At 40.6% G+C, this 16,507-nt stretch overlaps 2 protein-coding genes across 7 annotated transcripts in view; one reads left to right on the top strand and one right to left on the bottom strand.

The window, feature by feature from the left end:
* BCAR3 (BCAR3 adaptor protein, NSP family member) overlaps positions 1 to 2,709 on the top strand; it is a 131,405-nt gene extending 128,696 nt beyond the window's left edge. For all 3 annotated transcript variants that reach the window (XM_032773027.2, XM_032773024.2, XM_032773025.2), the window contains 2 exons: positions 534 to 746; positions 2,487 to 2,709. In XM_032773027.2, coding sequence (XP_032628918.1) covers positions 534 to 746; positions 2,487 to 2,665 — 392 coding nt within the window. In that variant the 3' untranslated portion in view covers positions 2,666 to 2,709. The remainder of the gene's footprint in view (positions 1 to 533; positions 747 to 2,486) is intronic.
* A 2,532-nt stretch (positions 2,710 to 5,241) lies between these two features.
* The window catches only part of FNBP1L (formin binding protein 1 like), a 141,071-nt gene continuing 129,805 nt past the window's right edge, over positions 5,242 to 16,507 (bottom strand). For 3 of the 4 annotated variants that reach the window (XM_032773031.2, XM_032773030.2, XM_075067795.1), the window contains 5 exons: positions 11,503 to 11,612; positions 10,550 to 10,682; positions 9,945 to 10,039; positions 9,082 to 9,230; positions 7,756 to 8,728 (listed from right to left, as the gene is read on the bottom strand). In XM_032773031.2, the coding sequence (XP_032628922.1) occupies positions 8,550 to 8,728; positions 9,082 to 9,230; positions 9,945 to 10,039; positions 10,550 to 10,682; positions 11,503 to 11,612 (666 nt within the window). In that variant the 3' untranslated portion in view covers positions 7,756 to 8,549. Of the gene's footprint in view, positions 7,354 to 7,755; positions 8,729 to 9,081; positions 9,231 to 9,944; positions 10,040 to 10,549; positions 10,683 to 11,502; positions 11,613 to 16,507 lie in introns of those variants that run through there. The other variant, XM_032773028.2, reaches the window with a different exon arrangement.

Here is a 16,507-nt window from a genome sequence, read left to right as displayed (position 1 = left end):
CGTTCCAATAGGAGCAGGAGCTGAATGCCTGGGTTGTAAATCCTGTCTGCATCAGGACTTCGGTGGCTGTGCACATGCTCACAGGCAGTGTACTTTAATGGCATAAACTTAAGATCTTCAGGATAAGGTGGCAGCTGAGTGGGGTTTTGAAGACCTGAATTTTGAACATGTGTCTAAAGTGGCACTGATGCACTAGTACTCTTTGTTCTTTAAATTCCTCTGTGGATCTAGCCTTCAATCCCTAATACTTCCGTAGAGAACATAGCTGGGATGCAAGCTATTGCCCTGCACCAGATGCAGTTTTGCAGCATTACAGTAGATTCTAGATTTATCAGGATATTAAATGGAAGCTGGGGGGCAGGGACGAATAGTGAGGATGCTAATTTGAAGGATTACTAAAGCATATTATGGAAGGGAAAAATACTCAAAACAAATCCTACTTGTAACTGGTTTAGGGAAGAATGTTGTACTATAATTCACTTTTACATGAGCAGGATTTAAGATTGTGAGTGGCTGTGTTGCATCTCTTCCAGAGACCATCTGCACTCTACAAAATAACATAACTGTGCCCCTGCTGATGCCCTTGGTTACCTTGATGGAGCGACAGGTTGTCATTTTTGATGTGATGGACCTGTGGGAAAACACCGATCAAAGTTGTGAAATAATGCTCAAGCATTTAGCCACAGCTCGTTTTATAGCACAAAATGCTGACATGTACAGAATGACTGCGGAGAGGATACTGGAAGGTAGGGCCACTGGCAGAAGTAAAATCTTGCTGCACGTTTCGCCAATACAATATTTTTGAGTGAACAGAATGTGCGAGGTGTGTTGTTAAAGTAATGAAGAGAGACTGCATATTCTCCCAAGAGTCCAGGCTCTTATTAGTAACTGAAATAACAGCTTAGAAAATCTGGTACAGGCTTTTTCTACAGCAACTGGCAAATATGAGAAAGGTAAAAAGTAAACAGGGGGAGATTGACCAGAAATTTGCCTTTGTTCCCTCAACTGGATTAGTCTGAGGGCATGATGCTACAGCTAGTGTGTGCGACTCTCAGCAGCATACCCTACAGAAGGAAACATACTGTATGAAAAGGAGTATTTCCATGTTAAACCTATGGCTCCATGGCTTCTTACTGCCTTTTCTTAGTGTATCAGTCTCTGTAGTAGTGATTACAAAGAAAATCCTCTAAATTCCTTTTGTGTCTGACTCTCCCTTAACTAAAGGTTTGTCACTAGCTCATAACCCATCTTCTGTATGAATTCCTGTTATACAGAACTGTGAATATCTTTGAGGAGGTGTCCACTTAAATCGACTAGGAATTGCTGCAAGAAATACATTCTTCTCTCCCTCACAAGGCTGAGATTTTCCTAAATCAAAGTCTCTTCCAGGCCACCATAGCAGAATACACTCTATAGGCTGGCTCTAGTTAAACAGTCATTTTGTATGCTGTATTTACCCAGTTAGCAGCATGGTGATACAATTGCACTATACACTTTTTTGCTCAGCACATTTATCTGTCAAGTCAGAGCCATTGTGACCTTTTAAATACATATACACACATTCATTAGCCAAAAGGACTCTGGACATATGTTGATAAGGAGCTGAGGACCATTTACAACCATTCATATAATTTAAGATTGGTCAAGGTAGTTCACTATGTGGTATTCTGCCTTCTGACTCAGGAAGCAAAGACCCGGCATGGTTTTCAGGGATTCTGTACTTCTGGAAGTACCATAAAACTGAGAGCCTTGTCATTAAAGAGCCCATAGAACTTTTCAAAATAAGTATCCATTAACCTCACCAATCTGACTAATTTCCAGCTCAATTGATTGCATTTTGTCTGCAAAAAATTCTGCCTCCACTTGCGTGTTGGCAATAATTATGACCAATATTTAATCACACTAAACAGCTGGTGCAGGGAAATTAAAAATATTGGTATTATAAAGTTATTGCAGGCAAATATATACTCTGAGAGCTCTACATTGTTCAGGAGTTGCCATTATACCATCCCATCTTCATCTAACCGGCTTATCGATTTTTAAGGCCAGAAGGGACCATTATGATCTCCTAGTCTGACCTTTTATGCAATACCAAGAGCCAAAGTTTTCCTCGCTTCTCAGTATATCCTGTTCTAATGATCTTTAATTAAACCAGAGTCATCTACGTGTCCCCACAGCATAGGCTAGGGAAGTGCTTTTTAGTATTTACCCAGCTTTTTAATATTGGCAAATATTTATTTGGGAGATAAAGCCAATCGCATAAAAAGAACCCAACATTTTAGCATAGATGTACTTTTGGAAAAGTACAATAAACTTAGAATCCGCCGCCACCCGCCCCCCCATTGCCAAGTAAAAGCTGATTTGATAGTTAGACAAGGTGGGTGAGGTATTATCTTTTATTGGACCAATTTCAAGAGAGACAAGCTTTTGAGCCAGTGAGTTCTTCAGGTCATATACAGTTATGCATTTTCTGTTTTCCTCATTAGGTTTTCAGCCAGATGATGAGATGAGTGAGATCTTCAAGACAGAATTTCAAATGAGATTGTTATGGGGCAGCAAAGGAGCACAAGTTAATCAGAGAGAGCGATATGAGAAATTCAACCAGATTTTAACTGCACTCTCCCGAAAATTAGAACCTCCTCCAATGAAACAGGTAGAGCAATGAAATATCAAATGGACCGTTAAGATATGATTACTTCAAGTTTGCCATTTAATATAATTAAAAGAAATTGCCAATTTGTCACTGTACAAGCCTCTAGCATTCACAGGATCTTTAGGACTTGTAAATTGCACAATGCACATTTATGAATTGTTTAAAAACTACTGATTTCTAAATGAAATTATTTATTAATATGTAGCCATGTCATTTTAATAATTTCTTGTATCGGGGGGGGGGGGGCGTGTTAGTCTGGATCTGTAAAAGCAGCAAAGAATCCTGTGGCACCTTATAGACTAACAGACATTTTGGAGCATGAGCTTTGCATCCACTTCATCGGATGCAACACCCACGAAAGCTCATGCTCCAAAATGTCTGTTAGTCTATAAGGTGCTACAGGATTCTTTGCTGCTTTTAATAATTTCTTCAACAGTCAAATTTAAGATAGTCTGCATAATGTATTCTTGTGATTTACAAAAGTGTCTATTGATGTCTACTAGTCATTACTATTGGTGTTTTAATGTTATCAGTAATGACACAGTGTACTGTAAAAAAACAAAAAAAAAGTATTTTAGAAAATCAGTTGTATGATATTCCTTAAATGAATATGAACCTGTACATAGTTGTGAATTAAAATATCTTTGTGAAATATTATACAGTGGATCATTGTACACTATAATCACAGGAAATAAGGTGATTTTATACTGTCCTGGAGGGATTAGACTCCAGTGGAATTGGTGGGGTAGAAAATTAACTAGTTGATTGGTGAAAGAATATTTCAACAGTATCCTAATGTACACAAAACCCACGAGCTGATACCACTTGTCTCCCAGGACATTAGTATTTAGAAGTTACTCTGGACTTTTGAATAGTAACTTGTGCATTACAGAGTGTTCTGGGTTGTTGTTCAGGCTCCAATACAAACTATGCCATGTGCATTGGAAATGAATCTGGAGTGGGGGGGATGAGAAGAACAAATAGCTAAGCAATCAAGATCATTAAAATGTCTTCAACTTCACCATCAGCTAGAGGTTTCCAACTGTATCTCAGGTTTTCTATAGCAAAAAGGAGGAAACAGAGGTTAGTAAGTAGTAGCTAGATTAATGTATCAATCTTTGCTGTCAGATTATAAAGTTCCTCTTAATTCTATACAGCACTCTAAGTGTGGTGTTGGAAGTTCAAGGAACTAGTTCATGGAGATAAGCTCACCTGTAATAAGTCATTAACATTGGATGGTATTTTATGAAATAGTGGAGCCACAGCTGCACCTATGTTGAAAATTTGCTAATGAGTTTATCAATTAAAAATTAAGAAAAACCTTAGATGAGGCTTCTGAGTAAGCCCTTTCTAAGAGTAACATACCTCTGCTATATTTTATAGCAATATCTATAATGGTCAAATGAAATCAGCTTCTACAAGAAAAACCATCTCTAGTGCTTTAGGATTATTTCAGGAAGTTCAAATAGTAGATAAAAGTGCAGTCTAATTTAATTTACTTGGATTTTTATAAGGCTCCCCGTAAGAGATTAGGAAAAATAAATAATATCAGTCTCAGTGACAAAGTCATGATGCCGATTAAAATCTCTTACACTGAACTAGAAATGTCTCACTGAAGTGTGGAGTTGCTGTTTGGTTATTTCTCAGCTACACAAATCCCTGCTCTCAAGTTAGCTAGGAGATCTTGTACTTAAGTATGCAAATCCCCAAATAATTGGCGGGTGGGGGACAGTACACATGGGGACTAAGGAGGAGAAGCAAACTTCCATGTAGTAACCTCAGTTATTAGTCGTAATCACTCCTGTGATGCTCCAGGGCCACACTTAAATACAGTATAAGCAAAGCTCAATGTAGTTTTGGACCTCACACTGAGTCACAGACAGACCCTCTCCTCCGCTGAGACCAGAGACCACACTACCTGGCACACTAACTTGTTTTCTGTAGCAGGTGGAGACAGTTAATGACCTTTTTAGCATTTTAGAGGTCTGGCTTTTGGTCCTATCATTTAAAGAAACAATAATGATAATGAATTACTGTAGTGTGAGGAAGGCATTAATATGACTATTGTGGATGGCTAGCTAGAAGTGCACTAATGTCTCAATGAGTATAACAACTTAAAAATCCATCCTGGAGATGCGGAGCTCACCTGGCACAGATTTTAATCTGGCCCATCAAATGGCAAACTCGTATTTTAATCAACTGGGAGGGCTTGACATGGACACATTTAAAAAAAGGTGGAACAAGCTTATGGTCAAGACAGGTTTGATATTGGCACCATAAACTCATATACGCACACGGTGTTTCTTGTGATATGTAACTTTCATATACAAATTGTTGTATAAATAAAATTATAGCCACAGTAAACATGTTTAGAGGCTATATATATAATATATATATATATATATATATATTTTTTTTTTCCAGCAACTCAGAGCCAGATTTTGCCACTTTTGTTCCTCTCAGTGCAACACAGACCACTCTAAGTAAGGGTGACAGAATGTGGCCCTCTATCAACATATCAGTATAAAAAATGTGACAGATAGATGTACAGGGATGGTTTTGTAACAGAAGACAAAAAGAAAGCTAGCTTGACCATGAAAAGTTTTTATTCCATTAAAATATTCTCAACAGAGAACACTATGTTTAAACAAAGCATTTAACATTTAAGAAATCACATGTGCACAAAGAGATTAAAAATTACTGGAAAATGTAAGATTAAGACAATTCATGTTCAAAATTTCAGAATGAGTTAGAACTAGCTGTGCAAGTACAAATTTTCCCCCTATATTTAATAACCCTCATACAGGTTGCACTATCCCTCAAGAAAGTGATTTGCCTCCAACAGAAGCAAATTCTGCTTTTGGAAAAACAAACAGTAGCATGAAAAGAACAGCTAGTTCTTTACCAGGAAGTGTTACCAATGAGGCTTCTTGCCAAGAAATCAGCTCACATTTCCAAAATAAAAAAGCACTGTTTTTTTTTTTTTTTTAAACTACATTATGTAGTTTGTCAGTATTGAGTAAAATGTCACCTTATATAAATAACCCTGTATACAATATCCAAAAATCTAAACAAGTTTAATAGCCCCCAAATGTAATACACTAGGTCAGCTGTGTAATAGTGGTATACATAAAGGAATACACTTCCACACAAGAAATCACTGATTTAGTACTACTGGTCGTACAATTTCTAACAACACTGAATTTTCATTTACCAAAACAAACAAATGAAAAAAAAGGAATCCAGCACTGCTGTGTCCAAGTATTGCTTCAAAGCCCGTGAAAGAGACAATTTTATCTCATTCCCCAAACAGCAAGTGGTTGGGTTTATGAAGCTTTAAATGATACAAATCTCCCTCCCTCTACTCTAGTGTTCACCACTGAATCAGATCTATTTTATTAATAGAATCACAAATGGGAGAAAAGACACCATAAGCAATAGGGGCACTGCAGCCAGGTATATTTACACGTATAAACATATCCAAATGTCAATTGTTTACAAGTAAAAGTGCACAAAGATCATTACAAAGTATCACTCAAATTTCAACTGGTCCATACAATGAAGCATCACCTAAAAACAGACCACCACTGGAGCCTCATAACCCAAAATTAAAAAACAATCAAAGAGTTCCATACAGTTTTTTAGATGTCTTTAGTTTCAATGCATAAAATTTATGATGCACCATGTATTATGTTAAGGTAAAGCTCTAGAAAACAAACACCTACCCTGGCTACCTCAGCAGCTGCTACACTTTGGAAAGAGTTACAGGTGGTCATACCGAGCTGAGACACAAAGCCCTTTGTGGGATACTGTAGTGGTAGGATTGGCAATCAACAGATTTAGGCACTCTCTAGTTTTAAGGCAGCATTTGAATGGCAAGCAGTTGACTTCTAAAAACAGTCATTTGTCTTGTTGTGGTGAATCTCTTTGTTATGCCAGGTTTTCAGTGCTCACAATAGGTTACTGAAGTGCTGAAGATGAACCACAGTTCTTGGAGATCCTGTGACTACATCAGGGGCAGAGCTGAGATATAGTCTTTTCCCCAAATCAACATAAATACATAAAGGTTTACATCAGTTATAATGCCAAGAAAACTGGAATGTAATGATGGTTGCATTGGAATAGTTATAGCAGCAAACATGGACACTGGGATGAAAACTTTAGTGCTGGAAATATTTAAACAAAGTGGTTTTGCTACAAATGCAAAATAAAATAAGAAGCAATGGAGATAATAAAGTGTTATGTAGCGTTGCCTGACAATTCTAGACATGCAGGAGGAGGTTAGGGCGAGCATGAAGGTGGCACTGGCAGATGTGGACAAATGACATGGTTCTGATTGCCAATTAAAATGGGGTAGAAAAAGAAGACAGCTGAGATAGCCAAAACGTAATACAAACTGATGAATAGTTTGTACGTCTTTTAGGAAAATGAGATTGAAGTATTTAAAATCTGGTTGCCTTTCTATTCTGCCATAATGGAGTTCTCTTTTGCTTCAGAAATTTAAGAATGTGTAACAATTCAGAACATATGTATGGAAATGCCAAGAATGTTAGTGAACAAATGTATGTCTCCATGCATTCATGCAACTTGCTTTTCCCTCTTTTTGCTGGGCCTCCCAGCCTAATGCCCTCCCCCAAAAGCAGCTGCATGTAACCTCCTTCAACATCTCGCCCATTTTCTCAGAAACCCGCTTCAGGAACCTGCAGTCCAAGAGGAAAAAGAAAAGAACAGAGTTACTGAAAGCCTCTGGAAAACATAAAAGCCTTCTCAATTCTAATCAGCTATCCTAAATGGCAGAGAATAGCTGTTCTACTTAATCTCTGAACAATTAACCATATCTGATAGCAAGCAAAAGCCCTTTCAAGCTTATTCTCAACATACATTCCAGAACAGCTATATGTCCAGTAATCAAGTAGTGCAATGTACCTTCCTATCCTTTATTATTTAAAATGAGGTTGAGGAAGTTGGTTGTAGATCTAATGTTTGAATTTTAACCTACAAGTGATGAAATGTGAAGCCTCTAGCTATGGCACAAGATCCTTTACACTGGGAATGTAAAACATTTACTAGAACTCAGAAAAAGAGACTAAGGAGAATGGGAATTCAGAAAGACACATTTTATGTTTACCATCTAGTAACATCAAAGACATTTCCAAGCCAATGTAGTATCAAATAGACAACATTCTAGGGTCAAAGCCGCTGGCAGGGGAATAAAAGGGTAGGTCATCACACAGTACTTTATCTTTAATGGACCATCTTGAGTGGATTATGCTTTTCTAAACCTTTGAGAATAGAAAAATGTTTTCCTTTTCATGGCGTGAAAGCTGCTAATATATTTACGAAGAAAGGACAATTACGAACACTTTCAGTAACTGAGCTCAGTCAGTTGTACAGTGGTTTATTTATTTATTTATTTGAGTTTCACGTATATGGTAGTTAGAGTTGCTGATGCAGGAACCATAGAGCCTGAAGAGGTTTTCAGAAATTGCAATTTGGAACAGGGGTTATTTTCAAGTACACTGTTGTACAGACAGAATTTTTTAAAAATTACTTTCTGAATCAAGTGAATATTAAAAATGGATTTAAAAATAGTAGTATAAAAACAAGATTATCTGATCAGTGGAGCAGATCCAATGAATTATAAAATGAAAACACTAAAGAACCTCAGAGAGATAAATGCAGAAATAAGACAAATGTTGCAAAGCAATTTAATTAATTTAAACCATTTTCTTACTTTTAGTACTAACATCTCTGGGAAAAAAACGTTTCTAGCCAAGCTCACATGGTGAACAACAAACCACACAAATGCCTTCAGATATCCTAACACGTTCTGTGAAATTGTGTGATTCAGTATTTTCCCTATGGAATGTAGAGTAGTAAGCTGCCAGCTTAGTTGTTATATATAGGTTACTGCACCTTTACTGTTTTTCTCTAGAGTTACATCTATGTATGATGTTGGCACATAGCCTTCCTCTCCATTCTGTCTTCGAGCTCTTGTCCATCCATCACCTTTGTCTTCCTCGATAATGTACAAAACCTCCCCTTCTTTCATTGCCAGAGTGCCTTCATTGTGACCTGGGAAAACAGACCAAAAAAAGTCTCACAGCTCAGACACAATTTAAAAGTAAGCTTTATATAAACAGGAAGTACTGATAATCTATGGAAGGGAACATATGGACAAACATAGGCTTGCAGACAAAAATCTGGTCTCATGTTGTAAAGCTGAATATATGCCAGAAGCTGTTTTTCTATTATTTGTGTTACATCAATATAAAAATACTATTCTGCCAACGAGTTAAATTGATCTATGGAATACTTCTCATGACCTTAAACGCAGCTCCTAATATTTTTTTAAAACAAAATAATCCATCAGTTTTTTGTTCTATTTTTTAAAATCAAATAAGCACAATATACAGAGTTAACCCTACCATCAAAAGGATAAATTGCTTTGCAGTGTCCTATAGCTGGTAAGGGATCATCATCTTCAAATTCATCATCAAATTCATTATGGTGGGCATGCTGTTGTGGTAGGCCTCGAACTTCCTGGTTTGCGTCATCCGTGTAGCTTCCCTCAGGGCTATAATGCAATGAGTAGAGTAAGGACTCTGTATATTTCTCAAAAACCACCCACACAACTTTAAAAGTTACATTTCCATATCTAAAAAAATATCTGAACCCTAGTGCAACTCAGAAAAGGCTGTTCAAAGTTGTTCTAGGCTATCAGTGTGAACACATAAGGAAAACAGGTTGGCAATATTTAATTATGGATTAAGTATTAATGTATGTTGTTTTCTGAAGGAGCAGAGCTGTTTTTTAAAAGCTTGCACTGAACTCTTTCTAGAACAGCCCAAATTTAACATTTAACTAGGAAGATACAGCAATGGGGATGATCTGATAGAGGAGCAACATGTGGAAAAAATCTACCTGAGATGCTTGGGAAGTTATAGAAGTCAACAGGGGACATTAATTGAAAGAGTGACTCTTCGGTGATGTCATATACCGTCTCACCTTGATTACCTAAAACCTGGCTAGTCTGTATATGCATGTGTTTTAATGGAAAATTATTTTACTGAAGTGGCAAGAATGAAAAGAAGTAAAACCTAGAACCTTATGGCCAAAAGAGGCCATTTGAAGGACATACATAGTGAATCTGGGAATGTGGGAGGAGGAGAGGTGGGTATCACCCACACTTAGATGCCAGATGGACATGGTGGGAGTAGCTTTGAAAAATAAAAAAAATCTACTGAGAATTCCAGTAAAGCTTCAACATAGGTATTGTTAAAATAGTGACCTCTCTCTTCCCTGTGTTACAAGGTGGTTGATGTCACTGCTGTGCCTTCTGTCTCCTCTTGCTGCTACTTTACCTTCAACTTCAGAGAGCCAGGCCTTATGGGGAAAAAAGTCAGAAAATATCTGGGGTCAATATTACCTGAGAAGTCTCAACCAGCAAATGTTATATATCAGCAAATATACTATTTCAAATACACTTAAAGATGTAGAATTTAGGTGCCAATATACATCCAGATATCTGCTAAACACCAAATCATCATGCAAAGTTTCCTATTTACTTGGCTTGATGCACAAAGCTATCATCTCAGTTTCATACTCGGCAGCGCTGTTAAGAAAATGGTAAAAACTGACATCTGGAACCATTTAACATGAATCACTTAAAAATAAATTTGTAGAAAATAATTTACATTAAATTACTCAGTGCATATCATCTCAGTCTACCTACATCAACATACTAGGGGGAAGGATGCTCCATGGAAAACTGAATCCCAGGCTAACTTCTTCAAACAGAGAAATTTTCTAGTTCCTATGTTTGTGATGTACAGAGAACACCAGCATACTCCTATTTCAATACACTTGCCAAGGAATAATTTAATAGCTTTTAACCTCATTCTTGTGTATTTCCATTCGAAGACGATCCATGTTGCTCATAGTTTCAGCTAATTTTGGCTGCAAACTGCCTGGATCCCCCATCTGTGGATTCTTCTCATAAACATCTTTCATTTTTATGAGTGCATCCCTGTAGCAAGGTATATGAATGCCCAGGAATTATTACAAGTGGCAGTTACATTACAAGACGTTTTGTCTTTAACAGTCCAATAAATACTAAAACAATGTTTGTACAGCACCTAGCATAATGGGTTCCTGGTCCATCATTAGGGCTTCTAGGTTCTACAGTAATACAAATAATAACAACCACCATCGTAGACACAAAGAAGATGTGAATATAAAAATTCTCTCTTTCCTGCCCCAAGAGAAGCTACTGTCTCCCTTCTCAGTCCTGTCCCCTCCACTCTCTCAATAATATAAGGCCCTCATTTCCTTAGCCTCTCCCCATGGGCAAAGCCCAGTATCCTGTCTTCCCTCCCATTGTGCTTATGCCCCCCCGCCCACATTCCCTCTGCAAAGACATACACAGTTCAGATACTGGGTCTTTCCACTCATCTTCAATCTCATTCATTATAATTCACCTCTGATGCCTGGTTCCTGGCACATGGTCATTTCTTAACAATTAATGCCCATGTCTTCTAGTGTATTCACCAGTTTTAGATGCCCAGCTTGACAGACTTGAGGTCTGATTTTTAGAGTTGTTGAGCATTCACAACTCTAGATACAGTATTTGTAATGTATAATATAAAAACGGATAATCGGTTGCTAAAACAACAAGTTGATAACGATGGAGCACATATACTTTAACGGTGGACAGACCAACAATTGACATACTACTAAGAGCAGTTTAACTTTTGAAAACTCTGGCTTATAAAAAGAAACCTAGAGAGAAATGGTCATAAAGATAAGGGTGACCAAAAAATGCACTAAGCTGTGAAGGACACACTTACTTTTGGTCTGTTTCTTTCTGTAGTTCTCTGTTGAGTTCATCAATTCTCTGCTGCAGTTTCTTACGTCTTTGTTCTGGCGGCAGATGACTGAAATCTTCTAGAGCGGGACCCTGCAACAAAGATAAATACTATTAAACACTGGAAAATTCTGTCTAGTTATTTCTACTGACAATCCACACACAGTTTTCTCTGACATGAGGTAGCAGGATGACCCTTCTTAGCAGCTATGATATACACACAGCTATATCAAGCATACACCTAATCCGATTACGTATGATCTTACTGTCATGCCCCTTGTTCTTCACTCTGTCCCCTCCCTACTGTTTTGTTCTGTCACATCATGTGACAAGTTTGATTTTAGGCATTTAAAAAGACATGATCTCTCTCTCAGCGTATACCCTGAAGTGCCTAGTGCACTTTTGGGTACGTCAATAAAATAATCAAACAAGAAGTCTTAATAAAATCGTTATTGGATACATATCACAAGAGTGATACATGACTAGGGAATAAACTGACTTAGAATACACACTAGCAGAAAATAAATCAAAATTAATAACCATCTCAGCTAAGCTGTGAGGAAATTTAGACTTAGTTTCTTTGCTTTATAGTATAGACCAGGGATCAGCAACCTTTGGTACACGGCCTATGAGGGAAATCCGCTGGCTGGCCGAGACAGTTTGTTTACTTGCAGCGTCCGCAGGTTTGGTCAATTGCAGCTCCCACTGGCCACAGTTTGCCATTCCAGGCCAATGGGGGCTGCAGGAAGCAGTGCGGGCCAAGGGATGTGTTAGCCGCTGCTTCCTGCAGGCCCCATTGGCCTGGAACGGCAAACCCCAGCTAGTGGGAGCTGTGATCAGCCGAACCTGCAGACGCTGCAGGTAAACAAATTGTCCCGGCCGGCCAGCGGCTTTCCCTCATGGGCCGCATGCTAAAGGTGCCGATCTCTGGTATAGACCATGCAAATTAATTTGCCAACGGCAGATCTGGTAAACGTGCAAGTCAGCAAAATTTGCAACCCTAAGTACTTTTAATGTACAGTAATGCCAGTTCAAAGTATTCTTCATAATATTACAACAATCACTTAATGAACAGGAGCAATATTAGAATAAAACCAAAAAACATTTGTTCATATTGTCTAAATTCTATTAACTCTGGTGAATTACACCCCATCATCAGTATTTCCACAATTATCTAAATATCTACGTCTGTAAAATAACATTCAGTTGCTGTAAGTTGCTTTGCAGATACAGCCACGCTTACAGCCCAATACCTGTCCCACTGAAGTCAACAGAAATGCTAATAGTTTCTTCAATAGCTGGGTTAGGTCCATAATAAATAATTTATGGCTCTATAAACAATTACACAGGAAAACTGAACCATAGGTCCTCCTAGTTCAGCCCTTGCAATCAAAACAAATTTTGTAATTTAACAGATAGCATGAAATACTGTACCAAATAATAATTACAACTGAAATCCAGAAAGCAATAGGTGTATATGCTTTGCAATCTGCCTAGAGTGTCTGTTTTCCACTTTACTGCCAAAAGAAAAGAATACAATCGTGGTATTCATCCCAAATCCTTTACTGATATATTTCCCTTGAAGAATTTGGTCAATAATGCCTGAAAGCATACTTGAGAAGAAATAGTAACTACAGTTAGTAAATCGTATCTCAATCATGAATTTTTACATAAAATTATGTAATCTTTAAGTTCTGCTTTATTTACTATCAACATGAGCTAAGTGAGAGTGAAATGGAGTTTTTACAACAGATGCACTAGTAACATCAAAAAAGACGGTTACTCACCTTTGTAACTGTTGTTCTTCGAGATGTGTTCCTCATATCCATTCCAGTTAGGTGTCTGCGCACCGCGTGCATGTTCGTCGGAAGATTTTTCTTTTTCGAGTGCTTGCTCATATCCATTCCAATTAGGTGATTCCCAAGCCTTATGTAGGCTGTGGGGTCGGAGTGAGATGTTGCAGAATGCAAAACTGCTGAGCCAAATGCTGCATCGTCTCTGGACTGTTGAACCAGAGCATAATGTGAAGCAAAGATGTGGACTGAAGAGCAGGTAGCTGCGTGACATATGTCCCAGATAGGTACACGAGCCAGGAAGGCGGCAGATGGAGCCTGAGCCCTGGTAGAATGCGCGGTGATGTGGCTTGGGGAAATATGAGCCAAATCCTAACAAGTGCAGATGCACACCATCACCCAAGATGAGATCCTCTGAGAGGAAACAGGTAAGCCTTTCATTCGGTCTGATATTGTGACAAAGAGTTGGGGAGTTTTACAAAAGAGTTTTGGCCGCTTAATATAAAATGCGAGCGCTCTGTGGACATCCAGGGAGTGCAGTTGTTGCTCCTGTCGCATTGAGTGTGGCTTCGGGAAGAAGACCGGGAGAAAGATGTCCTGGTTAACATGAAAGGCCGAAACCACCTTAGGGAGGAAAGCCGGGTGTGACTGCAACTGCACCTTGTCCCTGTGGAACACAGTGTACGGCGAATCCACCGTAAGAGCCCTAAGCTCGGAGACTCATCTGGCCGATGTAATGGCTACGAGGAAAGCTGTCTTCCAAGACAGGTATAGTAGCGAGCAGGTTGCTAATGGCTCGAATGGGGAAGACATAAGTCTGGTTAAAACCAGGTTGAGGTCCCAGGTCGGCGCTGGGCGGCGTACTTGAGGGTATAAGAACTCCAAGCCCTTGAGGAACCTCGAGACCATAGGGTGTGAGAACACGGAACAACCACCTTCGCCTGGGTGGAAGGTAGAGATGGCTGCCAAGTGTACCCTCACTGATGATACCGCTAGGCCCTGCCGTTTGAGAGACCAGAGGTAATTCAAAATAGAGGGGATCGAGACCTCAGTGAGAGTAAGATTAAGCATTTCGCACCAGCAGGAGAAACGCTTCCACTTGGCCAGATACGTTGACTGGGTGGAAGGCTTCCTGCTACCCAGGAGAACGTGTCATACTGATTCAGAGCAACGTAACTCTGACTGGTTTAGCCACGCAACAGCCACGCCGTGAGGTGAAGAGCCTGCAGGTCCGGGTGGCAAAGCCTGCCATGGTCCTGAGTCATGAAGTCTGGGTGGAGTGGCAGGGTAACTGGGTTGGCTATCGACAGGTCGAGCAACATGGTGTACCAGTGCTGCCTGGGCCATGCTGGAGCGATCATGATGTGCGCTCTGTCCCTGTGGAGTTTCAGCAGGACCTTGTGAACCAGTGGGAATGGTGGGAAGGCATAAAGGAGCTGGCTCTTCCACGGCATCAGGAAAGCGTCCGAGATCAATCCCGGGGAGAGACTTTGGAAGGAGCAGAACATCTGGCATTTGCTGTTCTCGCGGGAAGCGAACGGGTCTATGTGGGGAATTCCCCACTTCTGGAAAACAGAATGCATAACGTCCAGGCGGATTGACCACTCGTGAGACAAGAAAGACCTGCTGAGTCAATCCGCCAGAGTGTTCCGAACGCCTGGGAGAAAGGACGCTACCAGATCTATCGAGTGGGCTGTGCAAAAGTCCCAGAGTTGGATGGCCTCCTGAAAAAGGGCGGAGGACCATGTCCCTCCCTGTTTGTTTATGTAGTACATGGCCGTTGTGTTGTCTGTAAACACTGAGACACAACGGCCTCGCAACTGTTGCTGGAATGCCTGGCATGCCAGGCGGACTGCTCTCACTTCTCGGACATTTATGTGTAATGCCAGCTCCTGAGATGACCAAAAGCCTTGAGTACGAAGGTGATCAAGGTGAGCACCCCAGTCGAGAGATGACGCGTCCGTCGTCAGGGACATTGAGGGTTGGGGCGGATGGAATGGCATCCCTGCACACACCAGGGAGAGAGTTAGCCGCCATTCTAGGGAGCCTAGGGTGCTCGGGGGAATGGTGACTATTGTGTCTATTGGGTCCCTGCCCGGGCGGTATACCGAGTTGAGCCAAACTTGGAGAGGACGGAGGTGGAGCCTGGCGTGTTTGGTTACAAACATGCAGGCAGTCATGTGACCCAGGAGACTGAGACAAGAGCGAGCAGAGGTCATCAGGAAATTCTGTAGACCTCGGATGATTGTTGCCATCTCCTGAAACTGCAGCTGTGGTAAGCAGGCTCTGACTAGATCGGAGTCCAGGATAGCCCCTATGAAGTCTAACCTCTGCGTGGGAACCACAGTGGATTTTTCTATATTGATCATCAGGCCTAGACATGTGAATAGGTCCTTGACGATGCCCACATGCTGAGTGACTTGTGTCTCAGAGGCCCCTCAGATGAGGGAAAAATGTGTATCCGACGTCAGCGGAGGTAGGCGGCGACTACAGCCATAAACTTTGTAAATACTCTTGGGGCTGCAGAAAAGCCAAACGGCAGGACTGTAAACTGGAAGTGCTGATGGTTGGCTACAAAGCGGAGGTATCTCCTGTGTGGAGGAAAGATGGCAATGTGAAAGTATGCGTCCTTCATATCGAGGGCGGCATACCAGTCTCCAGGATACAAGGACAGGATAATGGTCCCCAGGGATACCATGCAGAACTTCAACTTTATCATAAACTAGTTGAGTCCTCGCAGGTCTAGGATAGGTCTGAGACCTCCCTTCGACTTGGGGATTAGGAAATAACGGGAGTAAAACCCCTTGCCTTTCGTCCATGGTACCTCCTTCTATAGCTCCTATGGCGAGGAGCATCTGCACCTCTTGTAAGAGGAATTGCTCGTGAGAGGGGTCCCTGAAGAGGACAGGGATGGAGGGTGGAGGGTGGGGTTGAAATAAATTGAGGTGGTACCCATACTCCACCGTGCGTAGGACCCAGCGATCTGAAGTTAACTGGGACCACGCTGGGGAGGAAAAGGAGAGGACGGTTGGAGAAGGGAGAGAGGGGATCCTGGCCTGTAACTGGTACGCCGCCCTCGGGCGCGCACCTTCAAAAGTTCGTCTTTGGTCCCGGTGGTGGTTTGGAGGGACCTTGATTTGGCCCCTTGGGGTCCTGACGGTCCGTCTGTGACCACCTCGGCCGCGCCGCCTGCCA

The sequence above is a fragment of the Chelonoidis abingdonii genome, chromosome 7, assembly GCF_003597395.2.
Source record: "Chelonoidis abingdonii isolate Lonesome George chromosome 7, CheloAbing_2.0, whole genome shotgun sequence".
Lineage (NCBI taxonomy): Eukaryota > Metazoa > Chordata > Testudines > Testudinidae > Chelonoidis > Chelonoidis abingdonii.
The sequence above is the reverse complement of the archived record's forward strand: the minus strand, read 5'-3'. Positions and strand labels throughout refer to the sequence as shown.